Source organism: Papaver somniferum, chromosome 4, assembly GCF_003573695.1.
Source record: "Papaver somniferum cultivar HN1 chromosome 4, ASM357369v1, whole genome shotgun sequence".
NCBI classification, from domain to species: Eukaryota; Viridiplantae; Streptophyta; class Magnoliopsida; order Ranunculales; family Papaveraceae; genus Papaver; species Papaver somniferum.
This window is the reverse complement of record NC_039361.1, coordinates 144074458-144101756: the sequence shown is the minus strand read 5'-3', so window position 1 is coordinate 144101756 and position 27299 is coordinate 144074458. Positions and strand designations below refer to the sequence as shown.

The 27299-nt window shown below is 35.1% G+C and overlaps 2 protein-coding genes across 2 annotated transcripts; both read right to left on the bottom strand.

Annotated features, from left to right (window-relative positions):
• Positions 1–14123: 14123 nt before the first annotated feature.
• Positions 14124–14699, bottom strand: LOC113273233. The gene has a single exon (XM_026522985.1). The coding sequence runs from the start codon at positions 14697–14699 to the stop codon at positions 14124–14126; it is 576 nt and encodes a 191-aa protein (XP_026378770.1).
• A 1590-nt stretch (positions 14700–16289) lies between these two features.
• LOC113273231 lies at positions 16290–16616 on the bottom strand. The gene has a single exon (XM_026522984.1). The coding sequence runs from the start codon at positions 16614–16616 to the stop codon at positions 16290–16292; it is 327 nt and encodes a 108-aa protein (XP_026378769.1).
• Between the last annotated feature and the right edge of the window lie 10683 nt (positions 16617–27299).

The window sequence follows — 27299 nt, the reverse complement described above, 5'->3', positions numbered from 1 at the left end:
TCGTTAACCTACAGGGTTTCGTGAAAAACCAAAGGTTAAAGGAGAAAAAACTCTAGCTTATACAACTAGTATCACACAGGAGGTGTGAGGATTAGGTTTCCTAGTTGCTAGAGTTCTTCTTTATATAGTCTCCAAATCAGGGTTTGCAATCTAAGTTACCTTGGTAACAAAGTATTCAATATTCACCGTTAGATGAAAACCTGATTATATTTAAGCTAATATCTTTCAACCGTTCGATCAAACTTAGCTTGTTATACAAAAATTAAATGTAACTTCATTTAGGTTTGAGTAACCGTACCTAAACGTGTACACTTAGTTGGTTCAACAATAGTTAACCAATGGTTAGCCATATGAGCACTTTCATATCAACCTTATTCATGTTCACCATAACTAGTTCAAATGACTCAAATGAACTAGTTAGAGAGTTGTTCAATTGCTTAGATCTCATAGAAGTATACAAGACACAATAGAAGCAAAAATGGTTTTGATTCACTCGAATCGATTCATGAACATTATATACACGGTTTGCAAAGATTGTATTCCTTAGTTTATAAATGTCTTAGTTTATGAATAAACCGTTTTTTTGAAAATAACCCACTTAAGTACGCATACCGGTACGCATACTTAAGTACCCAGATTGAGTTTTTTTTTGTTTCACAAACTCCAGCAGAAATTCAAGGGTGTGAACTTCCTACAGTACGCGTACAGGTACGTGGACTTAGCTCCGGACATCCTAAACCAGTAACGTACGCATACGTTGGTTCAAGGATTTTGGACTTACACAATTATGAGTTCACATACAATGTTTACATCCAATCATGGTTATATATTCTAAACTCTCATTTCAATTATTGAAACTTTCTTAGAGGCTGTTATATAGTGGTTGTTCACAAACTATTGTTCATCAAAGTGATTTTCAAGTTATTGAAATAATTAACATGACTTTCATCACGAGTAAAGATGAACTTGGGCAAAGCGAAAGCTTATGAACACATATTTCGAAAAATAGATAAGCGACATAAACTCGGCTCGAAATAGCAAAATGTGTATAATTTAAGTCTATATAGCTATATGACTTTTGTCTCAAGATACAAGATATAATAGATAGAATTTTGAGTGATTGATAAGTTCAAGTGTCCACATACCTTTTTGTCGATGAAGTTCCACCAGCTCCTTGTGTAGTTCTTCGTCTTTGCATGATGAACGTCGTGGATTCTAGAGCTCAACTACACTTACTATCCTAGTCCGAGACTTAGCTATAAGTAGACTAGAAATCAATACTTATAGTTTTGGCAACTAAACTTGACAAACAAGCTTGAGATAGCAACGCTTGCGAGTTTGACCGAGCAGTGCTCTAACAGTAACTTCCAGGGAAAACGTGTCTGTGCCCGGGTTAGGGAGTATAGCGGAAGGTTCATTCAGAAAATTTTTAAAGTGGTGAATAAGAGTTTCTGAAATTCCAGCATGGATTGTCTGAGTCACTCCATTTCTATCCATTAAGGATGAAATTCTATTTCTCCTTCTTCTATTCAGAGTGCACTGAAGAACCTAGTATTTCTATCTCCAAATCGCAAATTATTCTCCTTACACTTCTCTTTCCAGATTTTCTCTTCTTGATCATACAATAGTTCTAACTCCTCTATCTGTGTCGCTAATATTCCTTCTTTACTACCATCCTAATTAGAAGCTCCTTGTTTCATTAGGGGGAGGGGGGAGGGATCCGATGATTAGTGTTTCCCAACATTCCTTTATTATTAGGAGAGTTTCGGGATAATCTAGCCAGAGGCTAAAGAATTTATGAGGAACTTCTTGGATTTGAGAAATAAGTTTAGAATTAAGGAGAATGGGGGGAATGGTCTGACCCAACAACTGGGAGGTGAGAAAACGTTGTTTGCTGGTTGTGGATTAAACACTCAATATTGGCTAAGGCTCTATTGAGCCTTGCCTTAATTAATTTGGGAGGTTTCTGTTTGTTAGACCATGTATGAATTGGTCCAATAAAACCTAAATCAATGATACCTAAGTCTTCTATGATTGTTTTTATATTCAGAATTGGTGCTTCATCAAAAGGTTTCCCTCCTTGTTTTTCTGGGATTGCCAAGGTGATATTTAAATCTCCTACTATTACCCATGTACTATCATGTTGGAGTTTTTTCTGTATGCAAAACCATATGGCTGAAAACAGACTTTAGGTAACAGTTTTGCAGCAGAAAACAGTGATCTAATTCTGTCAAAACCATGGCTAAAGGTCAATTTCGGATTTGGAATGTCTACAAGGTTTACTAGGATTAGGAAACTTGTATGACGGGTTGGTAGAGTGTTTTCCTAGTTTAGGGTTTCCTAATTAAGGTTTAAGACCATTCTTAGAAGTTCTAAGACTCGGGGAGCAAGGATTTAACTACTATATAAGAGGTCTTATATTGTAAGTAGAAATCCATTCTCTTGGTTAATTCTCTTGTAGAATCCTCTCTCTTTATGAGAGTGTTTGGGTCACAACCGTTGTGTCCTACAATGGTTGGTGATGGGGAAAAATCCTTGTCAGAAGAGAGACATGTAGTGAGAACGGGTGTGGGAGAAATCCAGGGTTTCTAGGGTTCATATGGGGAAAGATAGAAATCATGATGTTCTTCATGTTCTTGGCTAAAGTCAAAGAAACCATGCGGTGGAGGTTTATGGAAGAAGAAGAACAAAGGAAGAGGTAAAATCTTCGTAATATATCTTGTTGTTTCTAACGTTTAGTGCTAGTGGGTTATATAACTAGTTGATTATATGATGTGTGACAATGTAATAAACTGTTATGATAATGAAGATTTTCGAGGTGGTTTTGGCCATGGATGTAGCCTACAAAGGTGAACCACGTAATCTTTGTGTCGTGTGTAATTGTCTATTATCCTATTGATTATATATTCGTGCTAGTACTATCCGATCATGCTAATCTAAAGATGTAAGTGGAGGATTCGGTCTAGTTATCTAAAGTAGGATGTTTCATAGAATTGACTTTTATGAAACTGTTAGAGCATTGCTCGGTCGAACTCGCATGTGTTGCTATCTCAAGCATGTTTGTCAATGTTAGTGATCAAAACTATAAAGTCTTGATTTCTAGTCTACTATAGCTAAGGTCTCGGACTAGGATAAAAAGTGTAGTTGAGCTCAAGAACTCCATGGCAATCATCATACAAGGCGAAGGACTACTCAAGGAACCGGTGGATCTTCATCAACTAAAAGGTATGTGGATACTTGAACTTATATATCACTCAAAAATCTATCTACTTTATCTCCTGTCTTGAGACAAAAGTCGTTTTGCTATATAGACTTAGATTATACACATTTGATATTTTGAGCTGAGTTTATCTCGCCTATCTATTTCTCAAAATATGTGTTGGTAAGCTTTCGCCTTAACCAAGTTCATCTTTACCTAGTGACCAAAGTCATGATATGTTTCAATCACTTTGAGAATTGCTCTGACGAAAAATGGTTTGTGAATAACAACTATATAACGTCCTCTGAGAATGTTTCAATGATTGAAATGAGAATTTAGATTATATAACCAATGATGGATATAAGCATTGTTGTGGAAACACATATATGTATAAGTACTACTCCTTGAACCAAAGTTTGCGAACTTTGTTGATCAAGAGAACCGGAATTGTTTGCACAGTTTGCGAACTCAGTCCGCGAACTGGCGGAAGTTCTCATACGAAAATATCTGCTGGAGTTTAAAAACTCACTCAGCAATCTCAGTCCGCGAACTAGGGAAGTTCTCAAACCCGAGAATTTTTGCTGGATTTTGTGAACTCCTTCCAGGAACTTAAGTCCGCGAACCCAGTCCGCGAACTTGAGTAGGTTATGTCTAAAAATGATTGTTCTTGAACTCTTCTTTATATTGATTAAGGAATGCTTTTGCAAACCGTGGCTATAAAGTTCATGAACCGATTCGAGTGAATCAAATCTTTTTTGCTTCGATTGTGTCTTGTGAAGTTACATAAGATTTAAGCAATTGAACAACTCTCTAACTAGTTCATTTGATTCATTTGAATTAGTTATAGTGAAGAAGAATATGGTTGATATGAAAGTGATCATATGGCTAACCATTTGGTTAACTATTGTTGAACCAACTAATGTACAAGTTTGGGTACGGTTACATGAGCCTAGAAACGTGCATTTCATTTGTGTATGACAAGCTGTGTTTTCGATCTAACGGTTGATAAATATTAGCTTGAATCTAATCAGGTTTTCATCTAACGGTGAATATTGAATGCTTTGTTACTAAGCTAACATTGATTGCAAACCATGATTTGAAAGACTATATAAGGGAGAACTCTAGCAACTAGGAAACTTAATCCCCAAACCTTACGTGTGATACTAGTTGTAGCTAGAGTCGGTTCTCCTTTAACCTCTGGTTTTCTTTTCTCAAACCGGGTTAACAACTTAAAGACTTCATTGGGATTGTGAAGCCAGACCGATACTACTTTCTCGTAGTTGTGTGATCTGATCTTGTTGTTTCTATCGTACGAGTACAATTGAAATAATTAGCTTGAGAGGCAAGATACAAAATAATCACAAACATCTTCGTCTCATCGTTTGTGATTCCGCAATAACTTGTTTCGCTAGTCGATTAAGTTTATTGTGAGGTGATTGATAATTCCAGGTTGTTCTTCGGGAATATAAGTCCGGGTTATCGACTGGTTCCTATTCACTTTGATTTTATTGAAAGACGGAATAAAACTCATAGGTATATTCGTGGGAGACGGATTTATCTATTACAATAGAATTTTCTGTGTGATACATATTTGTTTATTAAAGTCTTCGATTTTGGGTTGAAGCAACTCTTAGTTGTGGGTGAGATCATCTAAGGGAATCAAGTGCGTAATACCCTGCTGGGATCATAGATGTAGGGAGCATAATTGTACCTTGGATCAGTGTGAGATTGATTGGGGTTCAACTACAGTCCAGACCGAAGTTAGTTTGTAGTAGGCTAGTGTCTGTAGCGACTTAATATAGTGTGTGTTCATTCTGGACTAGGTCCCGGGGTTTTTCTGCATTTGCGGTTTCCTTGTTAACAAAATTCTGGTGTCTGTGTTATTTCTATTCCGCATTATACTATTTATCTTTATAATTTAAATATCATAGGTTATGTGTTAGAATCAATCAATTAGAATATCTGACCTTTTGGGTTGTCATTTAAATTGATTGATACTTGGATATTGGTCTTTGGTACCATCCAAGTTATCTCTCTTTGATAAAGACTCGTAGATTTCTATTTGCTTGAGTAAAGATGAAATCGAGAGATTGAGGTATAAACTCTTTGATATACTTTTCTCTAGATTGAGTCTGACTGTCTAGTTGATTCTCTAGAAAGTATATTGGAGTTTTTCCATACATATTTCTAAGCAAAATATTGGGTGTGGTTGTTAGACCCCCGCTTTTTCAATTGGTATCAGAGCAGGCAAACACGTTCAAGACCTTACAAGTCTGTGTTTGTAGCGATCTAACTCTATGGACAAAAAGAGTATCTCTGATAACGCAACACCAGTTCAGAATCACTCAAGTAAGTTTAAAAGTCCTGAAACAATTGAGAAAAACTCTGACTCTTATCCTTTGACTGAATCTGCATACAACTGGGAAAAATCTCTTGATGAACAGTAGGATGACCTTTCAGATGATAATGATTCAGAAGAAGGAAAAAGTGTTGATGAGGAAGTCTCTCAATATATCAAGCTGTTTGACCGTGATTTGAAAGAAAAGAAATCAACAACTTGCTTGAGTAAATACGTGGCTCCTCTTTTTCAGGAAAACAGAAAGTTGAGAAAACTCTTTAAAGGATATGATGGTGGGTATAAACTCCTATAATCTATCGTTTAAAGATCGCGAAGAAGATGTACGCACAAAAAGGAACGAATGTGATAATCTTCTTCGAAATATCTTCGTGTTGAAAGAAAGACTTGCAGAAGTTGAAGCAAGATATGACTCTCAACAAAAATGTTTTAAAGACAAAGAACTCAGTCTTCTCGCCATAGAAAAACCCTTGGAGACTGAACTTGCAGATACTCTTAATAAAGTAAATTCACTGGAGGGAATCTGAGTAGATTCAATTCTAGCTCTACAAAATTATCTTTTATGCTTGGAGCATGTAAAGAACACCGTGATACACGTGGTTTGGGCTATAAAGGAATAGACGCTCCAAAAAACTAGTAAGATCAATTTCGTTAAAGCTATTGATAAATCTCCATGTGAAAAACCTTTGGCAGCTTGTAGTGGTCCTAAAATCAAGGATTCTGCTTCTTCTAATCACACGAGAACGGTTAAGAATAATTCATTCAACTGCTATTTCTGCGGGAATAAAAGAAATTCTGAACGAAGATGTAGTATTCGTTTAAGGAATAAAAAACTTCAAAACACTCTGACATGGATGTCTAATGAAGTTATTAAACCATTCTCTCACATTGTTGGAGTAAAAGGGATTCTCGACAATCAAGAAAAATACTGATAAGTCTTTTCTTAATTGTGTTTTTGAAACGAACAATTGACATCCTAAATAACTCTGAGAAGAGAAAAAGACAAAGGAGGAAGAAAGAAAAGCCAAACTCCGCTTCTACTAAAAGTAAACCAGAGGTATCTGTTCCTGATTTCATTCATGTCAACAATCGAGCCTCTGAGCTTAAGATCAGCATAAACAAACTTAAACGGAGCATCAAGAAAACATGGAAAGCGATTGGCACAGGTACTCCTAATTCTTCTCCTGTTAAAAATCCTTCAATCACGACAAATGATTTTCCTATAAATATCCTCTTGAAGGAAAGAAAGAAGAAATCAGTATTGGTGAGCAAAATGCTCATCTAAATATAACATGACTGCTTAATGCAACATCTTTCCTTTAGTCAAAGAAGTATGCTCATCGATCTCAAGATATGTGTCTTGAAAATGCTGTCAAGAGTGTAAGATACTTGGTTTTTTGTATTTAGAAATCTGTCGAGCCTCTCTCCAGTTCTTCTCTTTTTGAAGATTTTTCTGATCATCCTCTCTTGAGAAAAATTTTCCTTGTTTGTCATCCTTCTTCCAGGTATTGCTCCTCCGCAACCCTTTGGAATTAAGTTGATCATCCCTTGTTCCGTGTGCTTCTCTGTTGCCTTAGTCACAAAAAAGGCTGTGACATAGTGTGCTCGTATAATAGACCCACACGGATGTTCCTCCTAGGGTTTTCATGGAACCTCTTTTTATTTATATGTGTCACAGACTGATACATGGTTCCATAAGGTCTAAAGATTCTGCTGAATTTTTATATGCACACAATGTACTGAGACAACAATGGTGATGAAGTCAAGAAGGGCAAGACTATCGAGTTTCACAAGAATCCTGTTTTCATAACTTGATATCATGTTATTGATCATGAAAACAAACTACCAGTCCAGATGTCATCACAATTGGTAGGAAATCTTCTTCGAGATTTTGAAGTCGTTCGTGAACAACTCGGAATTGCAACAAGGAACCTTGATTTTCTGGAAAACGAACTGAAGAAAGCAACTGATGAGCTTGTCCTTGTTCAATCTATAATTGCTAATCGGGTTTAGTGTTTTTCAAATAATGTTCTCTTAGATATTTAATTGCCTAGTAAATCTTCTTTTCTTGTTTTATTTAGAAGAATTACTAGAGTTTGGAATAGCCATGATTGTGATTACACATAGCTATGTCCAACGTTTTTCATCTTCATGTTTTTAGGTTTATTTATTTAAATTCTAAAAAATTGTTTGGAAGATGATTTTTGCAGTATTAATCTTTATGGTTTTATATATTGCAATGTGTCATGGGATATGTGTGTTTGCGTCCGTGAACTATGATTGTCCCATACCTTGTCAAAAGTAAAGTCTTTCGTAGGTCGATATTCACGTATTGATAAAAGAATAAATGGAATTTTGACAAATACAAAAGTTAAGCCTATTATTTCAATTATTGATGGAAGATAGGTTAAAATCTTTTGTTTACAAGGATTATGTCTATTGTATGTCGTTATGCAAATAGTGATAGAAAATAGAATGAATCCTTGTGTATTCTGCAGTATTGATCTTCCCTGATCCATAATCTTTTATGTATTACTGTGAGGCTCCTTAATGTGTCTTATGTTGAGCACTAACCGACCAAGTTGATTATTTGCATGATTAGCTTTGTTGTTGTTCCGTAAGGTACTTTATGTCGAGCATAACCAACTAAAATAATCATCTTGTTTGGTTATTTAGTTATGGCTCAATAAGTTTTTCTCATGTTTGAGCATTCTTGACTGGGTTGATTGTTTCTCATGATTAACTTAATCATTGCTCCATAGATTCTCTTATGTTGAGTATGACCAATTAAATTGATTACCCTTTGTGATTAGTTTAGTTGTGTATTTTGATTAGATTAATTACAGGTTCTCTTGTGGTTAATTTAATTATTTTAAGTCTCCATAAGTTTTCTTAGGTCGAGCATGATCAATTAAATTGATTACTTATGTGATTAGTTTGATTGTGTATTCCGATTAAATAAACCATGGGTTCTCTTGTGGTTAATTTAATTGCGTGTTTTGGATTCAAATTCATATTCGTATGTGATTTGTTGTATCCAAATAAATCTTTCTTTTCTCTTGAAATTAAGGTCGCTCTTATTGTTCTTTCGGGAATGACATTTTATGGGGGAGAGTTCTTTTGAACTTGTGCTTAATTGCCAGATCTTTGTGAGTAGTGTGGCTGTGGAATATTATAGGTGTTATCTTGTATCTTCAAACTCCTTAATGAATGCATTTAGCTTCGGATTTATGATTGCATCTAAAGAACAAGTTGATATATGCTTTCTTTTGGTCATGAAATGTCTCTTTCGGAAATTTCATTAGGATCCCGTTCTTGTACCTTGGCCAATTTTATTGACAAAAAGAGGGAGAATTAATATGTAGTTCACACTACAAACACATATGGTTTTCGGATCATTATGTAAGGGGGATTGGTTTCCATGTGAGATGGAGTATTGACTAAGGGGGAGTGATACATATCACCATAGTATTGTTGTCAAAGTTGTGATACAATTGAACTTTGATACAGTGTAATGATACTATGTCAATGTATAACAATGATCGAGAACTCTGTTTTCTCATTGTTATAGCTACGGATTTTCAACAACGATGATGCTAAACTTACAACCTTTGGGATCATTGGAGTACTTGGAAATGACAAATATTTCGAGTAATGTTGAAGATTTGGCATGTGGAATAGGAGCTTCAAAAATGTATTTATCTTTTTTTGTATTCCATATGTATTAATAGTTTTGCCACTAAAATTGACAAAGAGGGAGATTGTTAGAGCATTGCTCGGTCGAACTCGCATGCGTTGCTATCTCAAGCATGTTTGTCAATGTTAGTGATCAAAACTATAAAGTATTGATTTCTAGTCTACTATAGCTAAGGTCTCGGACTAGGATAGAAAGTGTAGTCGAGCTCAAGAACTCCATGGAAATCATCATATAAGACGAAGGACTACTCAAGGAACCGGTGGATATTCATCAACTAAAAAGTATGTGGAGACTTGAACTTATCTATCACTCAAAAGTCTATCCACTTTATCTCCTATCTTGAGACAAAAGTCGTTTTGCTATATAGACTTAGATTATACACATTTGATATTTCGATCCGAGTTTATCTCGCCTATCTAATTATCAAAATATGTGTTGGTAAGCTTTCGCTTTAACCAAGTTCATCTTTACCTAGTGACGAAAGTCATGATATGTTTCAATCACTTTGAGAATTGCTCAGACGAAGAATGGTTTGTGAATAACAACTATATAACGTCCTCTGAGAATGTTCCAATGATTGAAATGAGAGTTTAGATTATATAACCAATGATGGATATAAGCATTGTTGTGGAAACACATATATGTATAAGTCATATTCCTTGAACCAAAGTTTGCGAACTTTGTTGATCAAGAGAACCAGAATTGTTTGCACAGTTTGCGAACTCAGTCCGCGAACTGGCGGAAGTTCTCATCCGAGAATATCTGCTGGAGTTTGAAAACTCACTCAACAAGCTCAGTCCGCGAACTGGCGAAGTTCTCAAACCCGAGAATTTATGCTGGAGTTTGTGAACTCTTTCCGGGAACTTAAGTCCGCGAACCCAGTCCGCGAACTTGAGTAGGTTACGTCTAAGAACGATTGTTCTTGAACTCTTCTTTATATTGATCAAGGAATGATTTTGCAAACCGTAGCTATAAAGTTCATGAACCGATTCGAGTGAATAAAATCGTTTTTGCTTCGATTGTGTATTGTGAAGTTACATAAGATCTAAGCAATTGAACAACTCTGTAAATAGTTCATTTGAGTCATTTAAACTAGTTATCGTGAAGAAGAATATGGTTGATATGAAAGTGATCATATGGCTAACCATTTGGTTAACTATTGTTGAACCAACTAATGTACAAGTTTGGGTACAGTTACAAGAGCCTAGAAACGTGCATTTCATTTGTGTATGACAAGCTATGTTTTCGATCTAACGGTTGATAAATATTAGCTTGAATCTAATCAGGTTTTCATCTAACGGTGAATATCGAATGCTTTATTACTAACTAACATTGATTGCAAACCCTGATTTGAAAGACTATATAAGGGATAACTCTAGCAACTGGGAAACCTAATCCCCACACATTACGTGTGATACTAGTTGTATCTAGATTCGATTCTCATTTAACCTCTGGTTTTCTTTTCTCATATCGGGTTAACGACTTAAAGACTTCATTGGGATTGTGAAGCCAGACCGATGCTACTTTCTCATAGTTGTGTGATATGATCTTGCTGTTTCTATCGTACGAGTACAATTGAAATAATTGGCTTGAGATTTTTATCTTCGATAGGCAAGATAAAAAGTAATCACAAAAATCTTTGTCTCATCGTTTAGGATTCCGCAATAACTTGTTTCGCTAGTCGATTAAGTATATTGTGAGGTGACTGGTAATTCTAAGCTGTTCTTCGGGAATATAAGTCCGGGTTATCGATTGGTTCCTATTCACCTTGATTTTATCAAAAGACGGAACAAAACTCATAGGTATATTCGTAGGAGACGGATTTATCTATTACAATAGACTTTTCTGTGTGATACAGATTTGTTTATTAAAGTCTTCGATTTTGGGTTGAAGCAACTCTTAGTTGTGGGTTAGATCAGCTAAGGGAATCAAGTGAGTACTATCCTACTGGGATCAGAGATGTAGGGAGCATAACTGTACCTTGGATCAGTGTGAGATGATTGGGGTTTAACTACAGTCCAGAACGAAGTTAGTTTGTAGTAGGCTAGTGTCTGTAGCCGCTTAATACAGTGTGTGTTCAATCAGGACTAGGTCCCGGGGTTTTTCTGCATAAACGGTTTCCTCGTTAACAAAATTCTGGTGTCTATGTTATTTCTATTCCGCATTATATTGTTTATCTTTAAATTGAAATATCACAGGTTCTGCTTTAGAATCAATCAATTAGAATATCCGACCTTTTGGGTTGTTGATTTAAATTGATTGATACTTGGATATTGGTCTTTGGTACCATCCAAGTTATCTCTCTTTGTTAAAGACTCGCAGATTTCTATTTGCTTGAGTAAAAATCAAACCGAGAGATTGAGATATAAATTCTGAAAAAGCTGGGGTCTAACAACCACACCCAACAATTCGTTTGGCAATTTGAGAGGACTTACTCAAATACACTTTCTAGAGAATCAACTAGAAAGTTAGACTCAATCTAGAGTAAAGTATATCAAAGAGTTTAATATCTCTATTTCAACATAATCAAAGTTAAACAGAAAAAAGTCTGTTAACTTGATTTTAGTGTGAAGCTCTTGAAATAAAGTCTTTTGTGTTAATCACAACCTATTGAATATCCACCGTGTATAAACCTCTTTAAGCAACAAACACTAAAAGAATATTTCAACACAGTGTCCACTTGAAATAGGGTTAGTCCAGACTGGTCTAACAATGTGAAAATAACAAAATCAATTGTTCAAGATCAATCAAGTCTTATCCAACAAACAAGGTCGGATTTAACAACTATGATTGATTAACGTACAACCTGTATTATTTTAATTATATAAATAAAATATAACACGGAAAATAAATAACACAGACACCAGAAATTTTCTTAACGAGGAAAACCTAAATGCAGAAAAACCCCGGGACCTAGTCCAGAATAAACACACACTGATTATCAGCTGTTACACCAATTTCCTACTACCTATTCGGACTAGATGTAATAAGTGCTTCAGCACAAATAGAACTCCTAGCACAACACCCTTTGTCTTTAGGAATTCTTCTTGCAAATATTATAGCAGAACCCAAGGCTCTCTTTAGAAGATACCACAACACGATTGATACGATTCGATATTTTGTTTGCACAAAACACCTGTATGATTTCCCTTTAGATATGAATCAAGGTTTTGGAAATCTTGTGTTTATTTTGATAAAAACAATTACTAGGTAAAAGTAATATCAAAACAAACTTGTAGATTAGGGATTATTACACTCTTCAATAATGGAAGAGAAACCTAATTATTCTACAACAAGAACAACTAGAATAAATCTAGAGATATCTTGTTTAAAACTTCTTAAGGATTTTTACGAGATACCTTAATCGAAGTTTTCTTTCTAGCTAACAATTTCGACTAACAAGTGTTGGTATACGATCGGAAACTGAAATCTATTAAAACCTAGGGTTTATGATCAACAACTCTTGAATGGTTTTATATCAGAAGACAAAACCTTAGAATAGACAAGAGGTGAAAAACCTAGATTACAAGTTGTGTGATCAATCACGAAGATTAAATCCAACTCGGCTTTGTGTTCCCCAATACAAAGACTTTTATCTCACTCTTGTTCACGAAGAACATAAGACATGGATTCAACCTATGAAGCTTACACCAATTTTTTAAAGGAGATGAAAACGTGTAGCATTCACGAACTCTATATTTATAGTGAAACATAGCTTGAAAACTAAGCAAAGCTATTTTCCCTTTTCAAGACTCTCATAATTTTGGGAGTCTTTCCTAAGGTACAACTCTTGCCAAAATAATTAAATAAATAATTAATTAGCAAATATTGTATTTATGTGAATAAAGCACCTTTTAACTTAGGCAAGAATTTAAAGTTATCACAAAAACTTTGATATGGTAATCAAATATGTTTGGATTAATATCCATCTTGCCTAGATAAGGAAACATGACCAGTTTGACTAAAAAATACTTCTAGTCACGTAATTGGGACCAAGTCCGTGAACCGTTACAAGCAGTACATGGATTGTTGCCTACTAACGAACTGTAACAATTACATCAACACTTATAATTGTTACTCTAATAAATCACTCATAACTTCATCGTTATAACTCGGAATTGAGTGATTCTCGGCTCATTGGATTCGTAAGCTCATTCACTATAACATGAGATTCTTTATAAGGATAAAGGTTATTGTCTCCAAGGTCATGAATCAAATAACCTCAAGTATATATACATAAATATACATTTACCGTCATTGGAATTGTTCCATACAGTGAGCATTTATCTTGATAGATTATAAAGTTAAAATTGAACAAGAATCCAAATGAAATCAATCACATACCTTTTTTGATGAAGTACTTGTTGATGTCTTCTTGTAGTCTTCAATCTTCATCCTTTAAGGATAGCTTCGATTCAACTTCTTAGACCTAATCTAGTCCGAAATTATCTTTAGTATGCTAAATCAAGAATGCATTTTGGCAACTAAAATTGACAACTAACTTGACATACCAACGCTAGTGGGTTCAACCGAGCAGTGCTCTAACAATCTCCCTCTTTGTCAATTTTAGTGACAAAACCATTTTACATATGGATTATACTTGTTAAAAGCATTACAGCTCCAAAATCCTACATGCTTGATTTCCTTGGTTCTTCAAATATGCAAATGTGTTCATTCTGTACTTGTTTGAAGACCCATCATAGTATTTTTTTTTGTTTTTGCTTAATCAATTCTTGTATTACTCATTTAAGAAAAAATACAACTCAAAGTCAAAAGTGAAAATTATTTACAAGCCCAAAAAATGAAAAAGCAAAAACTGAAAAGAGGCCCATTAACCAGAAATGAAAACAAAACCCAATGAAAAACTAATCTCAATAGAATCTGTAATAGGTTTTTTCAGGCATTTCCAGAGAAGTAATAAAACCTGGTTTTGTTGAAAACTTCTGACAGAAACTCCTACTCAGGCCTGCACCTTTCCTGGCCATAACATCTGCAGAAGAATTTATTTCCCTCATACTATGAACAAGTTGAATCCTCCTGAATAGCATCCTTATTCTCTGCCATCTTGCTTGAACTATGCAAGGAATCTTCCCAGATGTGTAAGCTGTTATTGTTGCATTTGAATCAGATTGAATACATATATCAAAACTGTTATTTTCCACTGCCCGTTCAGCTGCTCCAATGATTGCCATTATTTCAGCTATGAAGTTAGTTGTTGTACCCAATCCTCTTGATTCTGCATATATAAACTCTCCATTCTCTCCTTTACATACAAATTCCATACCTGCTGCTCTTGGATTTGCGAAAGAAGCACCATCACAGTAAATGAGTATCTGATGTACTTCAGGTAGACAGAATCTCAATTCAACAACCCTCTGGAGTTTTATTGGTTGTTTCTTAATCTCAAAATATTTGAATATCATGTAGTCATGACTACGATCCCACATGTGATTCTTTATTCTCAAGGCACAGACTTTGACATACTATTTTATTCTCATATTTATACTGAACAAGCTCCCCTTTTCATCTTCAAAACATATTCCGTTCCTTAGAAAAAAAACTCCATCATAGTTATTGAAGCCCAGAATCCACACTTATTTTACTGCACCACTTTTATGCTTTGCAAAGTTCATTACTTCTTCATAGGATTTAGGATTGCAGAAAAGAAAAATTCCACCTAACCATTCCCATATAAGCTGACTGAAATTAACTTCCACAATATATGCTCAATACTGTCTGTATCCTTCCCACAGATATAACACTTAGATGCTAAGCTGAAACCTTTGCCTTGCATTTTTCATCAGTTGCACAGGCTCCTTGGATTATTTTCCATATGTTACTGGATGTTTTAGGATGTAGCACTGGATTCCACACATGTCTATCCCAATCTACTTTGTTGTACTTTTTCCTTATCAATTCAGCAGCTGAAGAAACAGTAAATTCACCAGACAATGTACCTACCCAGATTCTTCTATCCTCTTGGCCTGAAATTACTGGTAATTCCTCCACCTTAATATAATTTAACATTCTCTGAGGAATCAACCAAACTCCATTTACTATTAAGTCTGCTACTTTCATGTCAGCATTTTTCTTCATATATTCATCTTCTTCAATTAGTTCTTTTAGAGGCTTATCTTTGATCCAAGAGTCATTCCGTACAGAGATTTGTGTGCCATTCCCTGTTATCCATCTTGTGTGTTGCTGTACTTCTTCAAAGACCCATTTCAAACCAGGACATATAGAAGAATTTTTGTAGCTTGTAATCCATTCACCAGTCACTTTAATGTATTTTTCTCTCATAAATCTTGCCCATTCTGCTTCAGATAATTGAATTTTCCACACCAATTTCATTAATAATGACTTGTTTATAACTTCCAGTCTTCTTATTCCAAGGCCTCCTTCCTCCTTTAGTGAGCATGATTTTTCCCATTTCAAGGTTACACATTTTCTCTCGTATGGGTCACCAGTCCATAGAAAGTTCCTTATCAACTTTTCACAAATTTTCACCACACCTGAGGGCCACTTATATATTGACATATTATAGATTGGAATGCTACTTAATATGGATTTAACAAGAGTTATTCTGTCCATAAAAGATAACATTTTCCCAATCCACCTTTCCAATCTGTTTTGTATCATTTCCACTACACCCCAAACTGTAGTTGACTTTACTCTCCCTGGCTTCAAAATCACTCCAAGATACTTGTCAGGCAAACTAGATACATTCATTTGAAGCTCATTAGCCAGTAATTGTTTCCTTTGATCAGTTACTCCACCAATAATTTTTTTACTTTTTTGCTGATTTATCACTTGACCAGAAGATAATTGATAATCTTGTAAAAGCTTCATAACAGTTGTATATTTCTCTTGTGCCCATTAAAGAACAAAAAAACATCATCAACAAATAAAATATGAGTTGGATGCACACCTCTGTAGTTGACCATGGGAATGATCTTTCTTTCTGCAATCATTTTAGTAAGACTTCTGCTCAAAACATCTCCAGCAATCACAAACAAAATGGGTGACAATGGATCACCTTATCTCAATCCCATGCTAACTTCAAAAAAACCAACAGGGCCACCATTTACTAGCACAAAAATTCTAGCTGATGTGAACAATTGATGAATCCAGTTAACACATCTTTGAAAAAAACCAAATCTCTTCATTACTTCAAAAAGAAACTCCCAGCTCAGAGAGTCATATGCTTGAGTGATATCCAGTTTTAAGCCTATATTACCACCTCCCCTTTTTGTATCCAGCTCATTAATTATTTCTGAAGCCAGTACAACTTGCTCTTGTATACATCTACCTTTTATAAATGCACCTTGTTGACCAGAGACAATTGTATCCAGCATTCCATACATTCTTGTTGTCATGATCTTGGTAAATATTTTAAAACAGAAATTGCTGAGCCCTATGGGCCTGAACTGATTTGGTCTTCTAGCACATTTTACCTTTGGCAGCAGAAATAATAAATTAGAATTTAGTCCTCTTGGTATAAAACCTTTTTTCCAACTGTATTGAATGGCTTTGATTATATCTTCACCAATTATCTACCAAGCAAATCTATAAAAGAAGCATGGAAAACCATCTGGCCCAAGAGCACTATCTGCATTAAGTGAAAAGACAACATCTTTTATTTCTTAAATTGAGGGAACACCTTCTAGCATCTTATTATCTTCTAAAGTGACAACTTCAGGTATAGCATCAAAAATCCCATCAACAAAAGTTACATTTTTAAACTTAAACTTCTCTTCAAAATGTTGTTCTAGAAAATGTGCAACTTGATGTTAATCTGCAACTATAGATCCATTATCATCCTCCAACTCAGTTACAGCATTTGCAGCTTGTCTTATCTTTATTGAAGTATGGAAGAACCTTGTATTAGCAGCACCATCTTTTAACCACTTCTCCCTGGATTTTTGTTGTAAAATGGAATGAAGTTGTTGAGTGAGCATTTCTTGTTTCCCTCTGGACATAACCAAATTATTTAATAATATGGTATCACTAGGATTTTGGTTTGATATTGTAGTTGCATTTAAAATCTCCTCCTCTGCCTTTGCCAATTTTACTCTAACATCACCAAAAACATGCCAGTTCCAATCCTTAATTCTTATCTTCATTATCTTCAACTTATGCATAAAAACAAACATTGGATGTCCTCTTACTTCTGTAGCCCATACTTCTTGAATTAGTCTCTTGAAATTTTCATGTTCTAACCATACTTTAAGCACTTTGAATGGAACATTTTTAGGTTTTGGAATAGTAATACATGATCCCAATAATGGACTGTGATTTGAAACACTTCTCACTCCAACTTTATAGCTCCATACAGGATATTTCTCACTCCATTTTAGGTTAAATAAAGCTCTATCCAAAGTGCACAATATCCTTTTGGTACCAGCTCTATTATTACACCATGTAAACTGTAATCCTGAATTTGGAGCCTGCATTAGATTACAAACATTCAAAGCTTCATCTTGCATTTCTACTCTTAAAGGTGTTATCCCTCCCTTTTTCTCATATACACTTAGTACTATATTAAAATCACCAATTAATAACCATGGTAGATCCATATTACTCATTTGCTCTAATTCCAACCATAATTCTTTTCTGTCAGCAGCAAGAGAAGCAGCATGAATACCAGATACTAAAACTCCACCCACATTTACTGTTATCACTTGATTAGTAATTGAAACAACAGAAGGTTCCGTTATTGAAGCACTCCAAAAAAGCCATATGTTACCTTTTCTCTCATTTGTAGAATTATGTATTAGCTTGTGATGCATTCCAGGTAACTTTAAACTCTTACAATCCTTTGAATTCCATTTAATTTTTGGTTCCACCACCCATACTAATGTAGGACTAAACTGTTTAACTAAAGTCCTTAGTTTGTCTTTGGCTCTAGGTCTCCTTAAGCCTCTGACATTAAGGAAGAGAGTCTTCAATTTAGAAATAGAAAGTTGAGAAGGACTAGGACTTCTCATTCCTTTTTTCTCTTTCACTAAATTCAAGGTAGTATTTTGTTTTCTTGTAGTAATCAGGCTAATTGGTTTAGGCTTGACAATCTTCTTAACTACTTCCTTTACTGGCATCTCCTTTTCAGCTTCCACAATCATAGAATTAACAGCAGAGAAGCTACTTGATGCAACATCCAATAATTTGCTCACACTAATAGGAGGAAAACCATCATTTATGAAATTTTGAAGTATATAAAATTTACCTGAATTTTGACTTCCAGGATCAGTATGTTGAACAAGAGAATTCTCCACTGGAGGAATAATAGCATCAACTATTTCATCATCACTAAATAGATCATTAGCATCATTCTTTGAAATGTTTTTAGTTTGGGTTCTATAGATATCAAAACCAATAGGCTGAGTTACTGGTCTCTCTTTAATCCTCCAAACCTTTTTAGGAATAGAATAATTATTATCATTTTCTTCAACTTCTTGTGCATCTTCCTTCCTCATCACCCTACATTCAGTAACCAAGTGACCCACAACCTTACAATGACTGCAAAATTTAGGTAACTTAGGGATCTGGACCTCTTGTTCAAAACTTCCATATTTGGAGTTAACTACAATTTGATGAGGAACAGTTCTTGCTAAATCAACCTCCACTAAAACACTGGCATAGTAACCCACTTCTCTTTTTCAAAGTAGTATCATCAACTTTAATTGCTCTGCCAATTGCATCTCCCATATACATTATCATTTTCTCCTTCCAATACTCAATACCTGAACCAGGAAAATTAATCCAAACGAAAGCTGTAGTAGATTTTTGAGCTGCAAGATTAAAATTAGATTCCCATAATCTCAGTTTAAGTACCCGAGAGTTCACCATCCAATACCCATTCCAAATATACTTCGTATCAATTTCATTCTCAAGCTTAATAACAAAAAAACCTTTACCAAGAGGGATTAATTGAAATTTACCTTTAGTTATCCACTGTTTTCTTAATTCTTCTTCAGCAGTTGCAAATTTCAACTTAACAAAATCCAATCTCCTAATTAAACTAAATTTATATTCATCAATACTCTCATCTAGATCTTCATCCGATATATATAATGAAGGAATTTTATATTGGTTTTCAGAATCAGAATTCATCTTTTGTTGATCTGAAGTAAACCTAAAATTACTTGCATTTAAACTCGATCCAGAATTCATTCTTGTTCGAAGAAATTTATTGAAAAATAAGAAAACCAGATCCACGAGAAATCTTCATATTTGCAACTTTTAATGAAAAATATCTAAATTAAAGACTGATACCTAACAACTGAAGAAGATTTTAACTTCAATCATTAGATCTGTAAGCATCATAGTATTGTTACACATCATCAAAGTTCAATTGTTTCACAACTTTGACAATAATAATACGGTGATACGTATCACTCCCCCTTAGTCAATACTTCATCTCACAGTGAAAACCACTCCCCCTAACATAGTGATCCATAAACCATATGTATATGTAGTGTGAACTACAAAATAATTCTCCCCCTTTTTGTCAATATAAATTGGCAAAGGTACGAAAACTGGTGGGATCCTAATGAAATTTTCATAGAGGAACTTCTTGACCAAAGGAAAATATATAAACTTTACTTTAGATGATATCACGGAGTCGAAACTTAGTGACTTTATCAAGGAGTTTATTAAGATACAAGTTAACCCCTACATGTTCCACAACCTCTTCTCCCCTCAAAGATATAGCAATTAAGCACAAGTTCATTTAAGAACTCTCCCCCATAAGATGTCATTCTCGAAAAAACAACAAGAGTGACCTTACTTCCAGAGATAAGGATTTATAAATTGGATTTTTGAAACCCCACAAGGGGATATGAACTAAGAACCAATCATTGAAAGTCTCTCATGAGATCATGTTACTAAACAATAGAACTATCTCATGGTAATAATACACAATATATGTAATCATGAAGATCAAGTATTGTGATCATCTTTTCTAAGATACAAACTTGTATAAACAAGAATTGATATGCTTAGAAGGAAGAATAATCTTTTCCATAAGGATTTACACCAAAAATGGTTACCATAAGAGTATGAAAAAGATTCTTTTGACAATAAAAACCAACATCCAATGGTTTTGATTATTGCTTCTAACCTGTTATGCTTAAGAATTTTTAATCATAAATCAAGTTAGGTAATTAAGAATCATACGCGTGGTATTTAACCATATTCATCTTAACCATAACTAGTTCAAATGACTCAAATGAACTAGTTAGCGAGTTGTTCAATTGCTTAGATCTTATGTAACTTTACAAGACACAATCGAAGCAAAAACGATTTGATTCACTCGAATCAGTTCATGAAATTTATAGCCACGGTTTGCAAAAGCATTCCTTAATCAATATAAAGGTGAGTTCAAGAATAATCGTTTTTATATATAACCTACTCAAGTTCGCGGACTGGGTTTGCGGACTTAAGTTCCCGGAAGAAGTTCACAAACTTCAGCAGAAATTCTCGGGTTTGAGAACTTCGCCAGTTCGCCTACTGAGCTTGCTGACTGAGTTTTCAAACTCCAGCAGATATTCTCGGATGAGAACTTCCGCCAGTTCACGGACTGAGTTCGCAAACTGTGCAAACAATTCCGATTCTCTTGATCGACAAAGTTCACAAACTTCGGTTCAAGGAATAAGACTTATACATATATGTGTTTCCACAACAATGCTTATATCCATCAATGGTTATATAATCTAAACTCTCATTTCAATCATTGAAACATTCTCAGAGGACGTTATATAGTTGTTATTTACAAACCATTTTTTGTCAGAGCAATTCTCAAAGTGATTGAAACGTATCATGACTTTCGTCACTAGGTAAATATGAACTTGGTTAAAGCGAAAACTTACCAACACATATTTTTGAGAAATATGTAAGCGAGTTAAACTCAGCTTAAAACAATAAATTGTTCCACCAATCATAATTTGTGCGCCCCAATTCTTTTGCAATCCTCACCGTATTTACAAGGGCTTCTTGGTGATGATGCACTTTCAACACAATTAAGTTGTGTTGAGGTGAACAAAACCTTGCTCACCACAGGTATTCGAAACAAAATCATGCACGGACTCTAGGAATTTAACAACTTCCTTGACACTTTCAGTAACTGTTCCATACCTTTTTAAGATGTTATCCCTTGTCGAACTCTTGTCTGGGAGATCCTTCTTAATAGTACTCGTTGCTTTATTGGTTTTCTTTGGTACCCATTTCTGAGAAGCTTTTGGAGCAACGTATTTCTTTTTCTCCCCAATATAATTATGAAACTTCTTGGGGGTACTGAAAAAACTGGTATTATGAGACTCGGTTTTTCTCCAGTTTGGAACATCAGAACTTGTCATCTTAACAAAATCAAATCTGGTTTTATCTCGTTTAAGAAATCTGCAATTCCTTTGCAAGTGACCTGGTTTTCCACAATAAAAACAATGTTTAATAGAATGGAAAAAGTTATTTTTAGTGTTACCTGAATGTGTATGTGCTTGCTTTGGAACTTGACAAGATTTTCTCTATTCGTTATCAGCAGTTGATAGAGATACTTTATTTTTGTCAACAGTGGAAGGTTTTGGTTGATAAGAATCTTTAGCTTTGACAAATTTTACCTCTTTGCAAATACTAGGAGCGTCAATTCCTTCATAGCCCAATCCTCGTGTATCACGATGAATCCTACATGCTCCCAATATTGAGGTTAATTTATCTGAGCTGCTATTTCTAGACAAACTCTCTTTTAAGATCGAGTTTTCTTCTTCCAAACTTTTGACCTTTTCAAGCGCAATAACTAGATCATTCTTGGATGATTCACATTGAACTTTGAGATCTTCTCGTTCCGAACCAAATAACAAGTTCATCTCAATGTTCTCCAAGTTATCTAGCTTTGCTTGAAGAATAATTTCCCGATCACAACCTTCGGAAATTTCTTCTTTAATCTTTCGTATTTCTTTGAGATAATCTCTTGCACCACTAGAATCAAGTTGGTCTTGCAAGTCTTTATTCCGACTATGAAGTCTGTCATATTTAACTTTCTCACTGGAAATGGTGTTTTTAGCTTCCGAGAGTTTCTGATGACATTCTTTAAGAAGATTATTAGCAACTGGATCATCATGGAACACTTCTTCGTCAGAATCAGAATCAGTATCCGAAAGAATTTTTTTAGAAGCTAATGCAACCTCGCCAGCCAACTCTTGGGGATTATAAAATTCAGGTCCATCATCAAGAGTAGGCAAGGCAGTTGTATATGCCGATTGTCTACGGCTCCATCTAGGACATACTGAAGACAAGTGCCCGAAACCACGACAGTTATAGAATTGTAGATCATCATTAGAAAATGTTGCACCTTTAGAAAAACTTTTTTTCCTCTCTCTCAAGAATTTTCTAAATTTTCGTGGAGTAACATCCTTAGTATCTGGCGAACCAGATTTATCCTTAGAGGATTCAAAATTGTTTGCAGCTTTAAGAGAAATCATCTCTTTTCTAGATGCATGTTCATTATCAAAGATATTTAACTTTCCACCAAGAGTATTTCTGGAGAGTGTAAAAAGATCGTTTCCTTCTTCAATGGAATGTTTCTTAGACTCGTATCTTGATGGTAGAGACCTGAGAATTTTGCACACAATATCTTTCTCCGGAATAGTTCTTCCTAACGCAAATGAGGAGTTAACTATTTGAGAAAGTCTTTGTTTAAACTCATCAAAGGTTTCATCATCAGACATGTGAAGGTTTTCCCAGTCAGAAGATACATTTTGAAGCCTTGCTTCTTGTTAGATCATTGCTCGGTCGAACTCGAATGCGTTGATATCTCAAGCATGTTTGTCAATGTTAGTGATCAAAGCTATAAGTCTTGATTTCTAGTCTACTATAGCTAAGGTCTCGTACTAGGATAGAAATCTAATTGAGCTCAAGAACTCTATGACAATCATCATACAAGACGAAGGACTACTCAAGGAACCGGTGGATCTTCATCGACTAAAAGGTATGTGGAGACTCGAACTTAACTATTACTCAAAAGTCTATCTACTCTATCTCCTATCTTGAGACAAAAGTCGTTTTGCTATATAGACTAAGATTATACACATTTGGTATTTTTCCTATCTGTTTCTCGAAGTATGTGTTGGTAAAGCTTTCGCTTTAGCCAAGTTCATCTTTACCTAGTGACGAAAGTCATGTTATGTTTCAATCACTTTGAAAATTGCTCTGACGAAAAATGATTTGTGAATAACAACTATATAACGTCCTCTGAGAATGTTTCAATGATTGAAATGAGAGTTTAGATTGTATAACCATTGATGGATATAAACATTTTGTGGAAACACATATATGTATAAGTCCTATTTCTTGAACCAAAGTTTGCGAACTTTGTTGATCAAGGAACCGGAGTTGTTTGCACAGTTTGCGAACTCAGTCCGCGAACTGGCGGAGGTTCTCATCCGAGAATATTTGCTGGAGTTTGGAAACTCACTCGGCAAGCTCAGTCCGCGAACTGGCGAAGTTCTCAAACCCGAGAATTTCTTCTGGAGTTTATGAACTCCATCCGGGAACTTAAGTCCACGAACCCAGTCCGCGAACTTGAGTAGGTTATATCTAAAAATCTATTGTTCTTCAACTCATCTTTATTGATCAAGAAATGCTTTTGAAAACCGTGGCTATAAAGTTCATGAACCGATTCGAGTGAATCAAATCGTTTTTGCTTCGATTGTGTCTTGTGAAGTTACATAAGATCTAAGCAATTGAACAACTCTCTAAGTAGTTCATGTGAGTCATGTGAACTAGTTATGGTGAAAAAGAATATGGTTGATATGAAAGTGATCATATGGCTAACCATTTGGTTAACTATTGTTGAACCAACTAATGTACAAGTTTGGGTACGTTTACACAGGCCCAGGAACGTGCATTTCATTTGTGTATGACAAGCTATGTTTTCGATCTAACGATTGATAAATATTAGCTTGAATCCAATCAGGTTTTCATCTAACGGTGAATATTGAATGCTTTTTTACTAAGCTAACATTGATTGCAAACCCTGATTTGAAAGACTATATAAGGGAGAACTCTAGCAACTGGGAAAACTAATACCCAGACATTCTGTGTGATACTAGTTGTGCTAAGCTAAAGTCGATTCTCCTTTAACCTCTGGTTTTCTTTTCTCAAACCAGATTAACGACTTAAAAGACTTCATTGGGATTGTGAAGCCAGACCGATACTACTTTTCTTGTAGTTGTGTGATCTGATCTTGTTGTTTCTATCGTACGAGTACAATTGTAATAATTGGCTTGAGATTTCTATCTCCGATAGGAAAGATAAAAAGTAATCACAAACATCTTCGTCTCATCGTTTGTGATTCCACAATATCTTTTTTCGCTGTGTCAATTAAGACTATTGTGAGGTGATTGATAATACTAGGCTGTTCTTCGGGAATATAAGTCTGGATTATCAATATGTTCGTGTTCACCTTGATTTATCAAAAGACGGAACGAAACTCGTAGGTATATTTGTGGGAGACGGATTTATCTATTACCGTATACTTTTCTGTGTGATACAGATTTGTTTATTAAAGTCTTCGACTTTGGGTCGGAACAACTCTTAGTTGTGGGTGAGATCATCTAAGGGAATCAAGTATGTAACATCCTACTGGGATCATAGGCATAAGAGCATAATTGTACCTTGGATCAGTGTGAGATTGGTTGGGGTTCAACTACAGTTCATACCGAAGTTAGTTTGGAGTAGGCTAGTGTCTGTAGCGGCTTAGTACAGTGTGTGTTCAATCTGGACTAGGTCCCGGGCTTTTTCTGCATTTGCGATTTCCTCGTTAACAAAATTCTGGTGTCTGTGTTATTTCTATTCCGCATTATATTTTTTATCTTTATACTTTAAATATCACAGGTTGTGCGTTAGAATCAATCAATTAGAATATCAAACCTTTTGGTTGTTGATTTAAATTGATTGACACTTGGATATTGGTCTTTGGTACTATCCAATTTATCTCTCTTTGATAAAGACTCGCAGATTTCTATTTTCTTGAGTAAAAATCAAACCGAGAGATTGAGATACAAACTCTTTGATATACTCTTTATCTAGATTGAGTCTGACTATCTAGTTGGTTCTCTAGAAAGTATACTGGAGTTGTCCATACAGATTGCTAAGAGAAATATTGGCTGGTGTTGTTAGACCCCCGCTTTTTCAATTGGTATCAGAGCAGGCAAACACGTTCAAGACCTTACAAGTCTGTGTTTGTAGTGATCTGACTCTATGGACGATAAAGTCTCAAGTAACGCTTCACCAGGTTTAAAAACTAATCATAGAATAAGTTCTAATAAACTGGGTATTCTACACAAAAGGTTGGATGAACAAATCCGGATCAATTCTGATCTTGCTGCAGAAATTGCAAAACTTAAGGATTTGATTCCTTTGATAGACCTGAGTAACTCTAGTTGTTCTTCTCTGAAGAACAGTCGTAAGTCAGATCATAAACAACGATCAGATGTTGTGAAAACTGATATGACTCAGAACTTCTCCGAAAAACAAGATGTTGGCCCATGTTTGTTTTGTGATTCCTCCAATCACTTCCAACATGTTTGTATATCTTTTCAAAAGAGTCTGAATGTTGCAAGTAATCTTCATAAGAAAACTAAACAACTTATTTATTCTCTAAAAGGACACACAAAACTATCAGGAAACCCTAAACATAAAAAGTACTGATAGTATGGGAGCTTTTGCTTTAAAATCAACATCACCCTTTCAATGGTTTCTTGACAGTGGATGTAGTAGACATATGACATGTGATCTCACTTGGTTCATTTCTTCCGAAGACTATGAAGGTGGACCAGTAACATTTGGAAACGGGATATGCTGCTACATAAGCAAGAAGGGAAAGATCAAACTACCCGGCGTACCTGAAATCCATGATGTAGTATACGTAAAACGTATGACTGCAAATCTTCTTTCTATTAGTCAAATTTGTGACAAAGGCCATCGAGTTGTCTTTAATGCAAATGGATGTGACATTGTAGACAAAACTGGGAAAGTAATCTTCCAAGGAACTCGTGGTAAAAACAATTGTTATCTTCTCGATACTCAATTCATCAATTGTTGCAATTTGACTAAGGTGGAATTTACACATCTTTGGCATGAGCGTTTTGGTCACATCAACTATCGCCTTCTAACTAAGATCATTAACAAAGAACTTGTTAGAGGTGTTCCCAAAATCAATGCAAAGATTGAAGGTGTATGTGGTGCCTGTCAAAAGGGTAAGCAAACGAAAGTACACCGTAAGTCATCTCGAGATATTCTCACTAAAACACCACTTGATTTAATTCATATGGATCTCTTCGGACCAATTCAAAAACCCACGGTTGCTGGTAAGAAGTATGCTTTAGTTATGGTAGATGACTACACCAGGTTCACTTGGGTTGCATTTCTATCTCATAAAAATGAAACCCTTGATGAATTCAAGATTATTGTTAAAAGGATCCAGAACGAACAAGGTTGCAAACTAAAAAAATTTAGAAGCGACCATATAACTGAATTCAAGGACACCAAGGTGTTTGAATTTTGTGACGAACTAGGAATTATTCAACAATACTCACCATCCATTACTCTTCAAGTTAATGGAGTTGCAGAAAGAAAAAATATGAACATTCAGGAAATGGCAAGGGTAATGCTCCATAACAACAACCTACCCTTAAGGTTTTGGGGAGAAGCTGTTTTTACAGCATGCTATTTGATCAACTGTGTCTACTTACGGTCTAAAACCCTCAATACTCCGTATGAGTTATGGTATGGTAGAAAACCCAACTTGCACTACCTCAGAGTGTTCGGGAGTAAGTGCTACATCTTAAAAGATCGAGAACAGAGAGGGAAATTTGATACCAAAAGTGATGAAGGTATTTTTCTTGGCTATACTTCTGATAGCCGTGGTTTTAGAGTATTTAATCTTAGAACCAAGGTCATGATGGAATCCGCTAATGTTATCATCGATGATATTAGTAATTTTCGTCATGATAATCCTCCCGCTGAATTGCCTCCAACTGAGACAATTGAGAAAG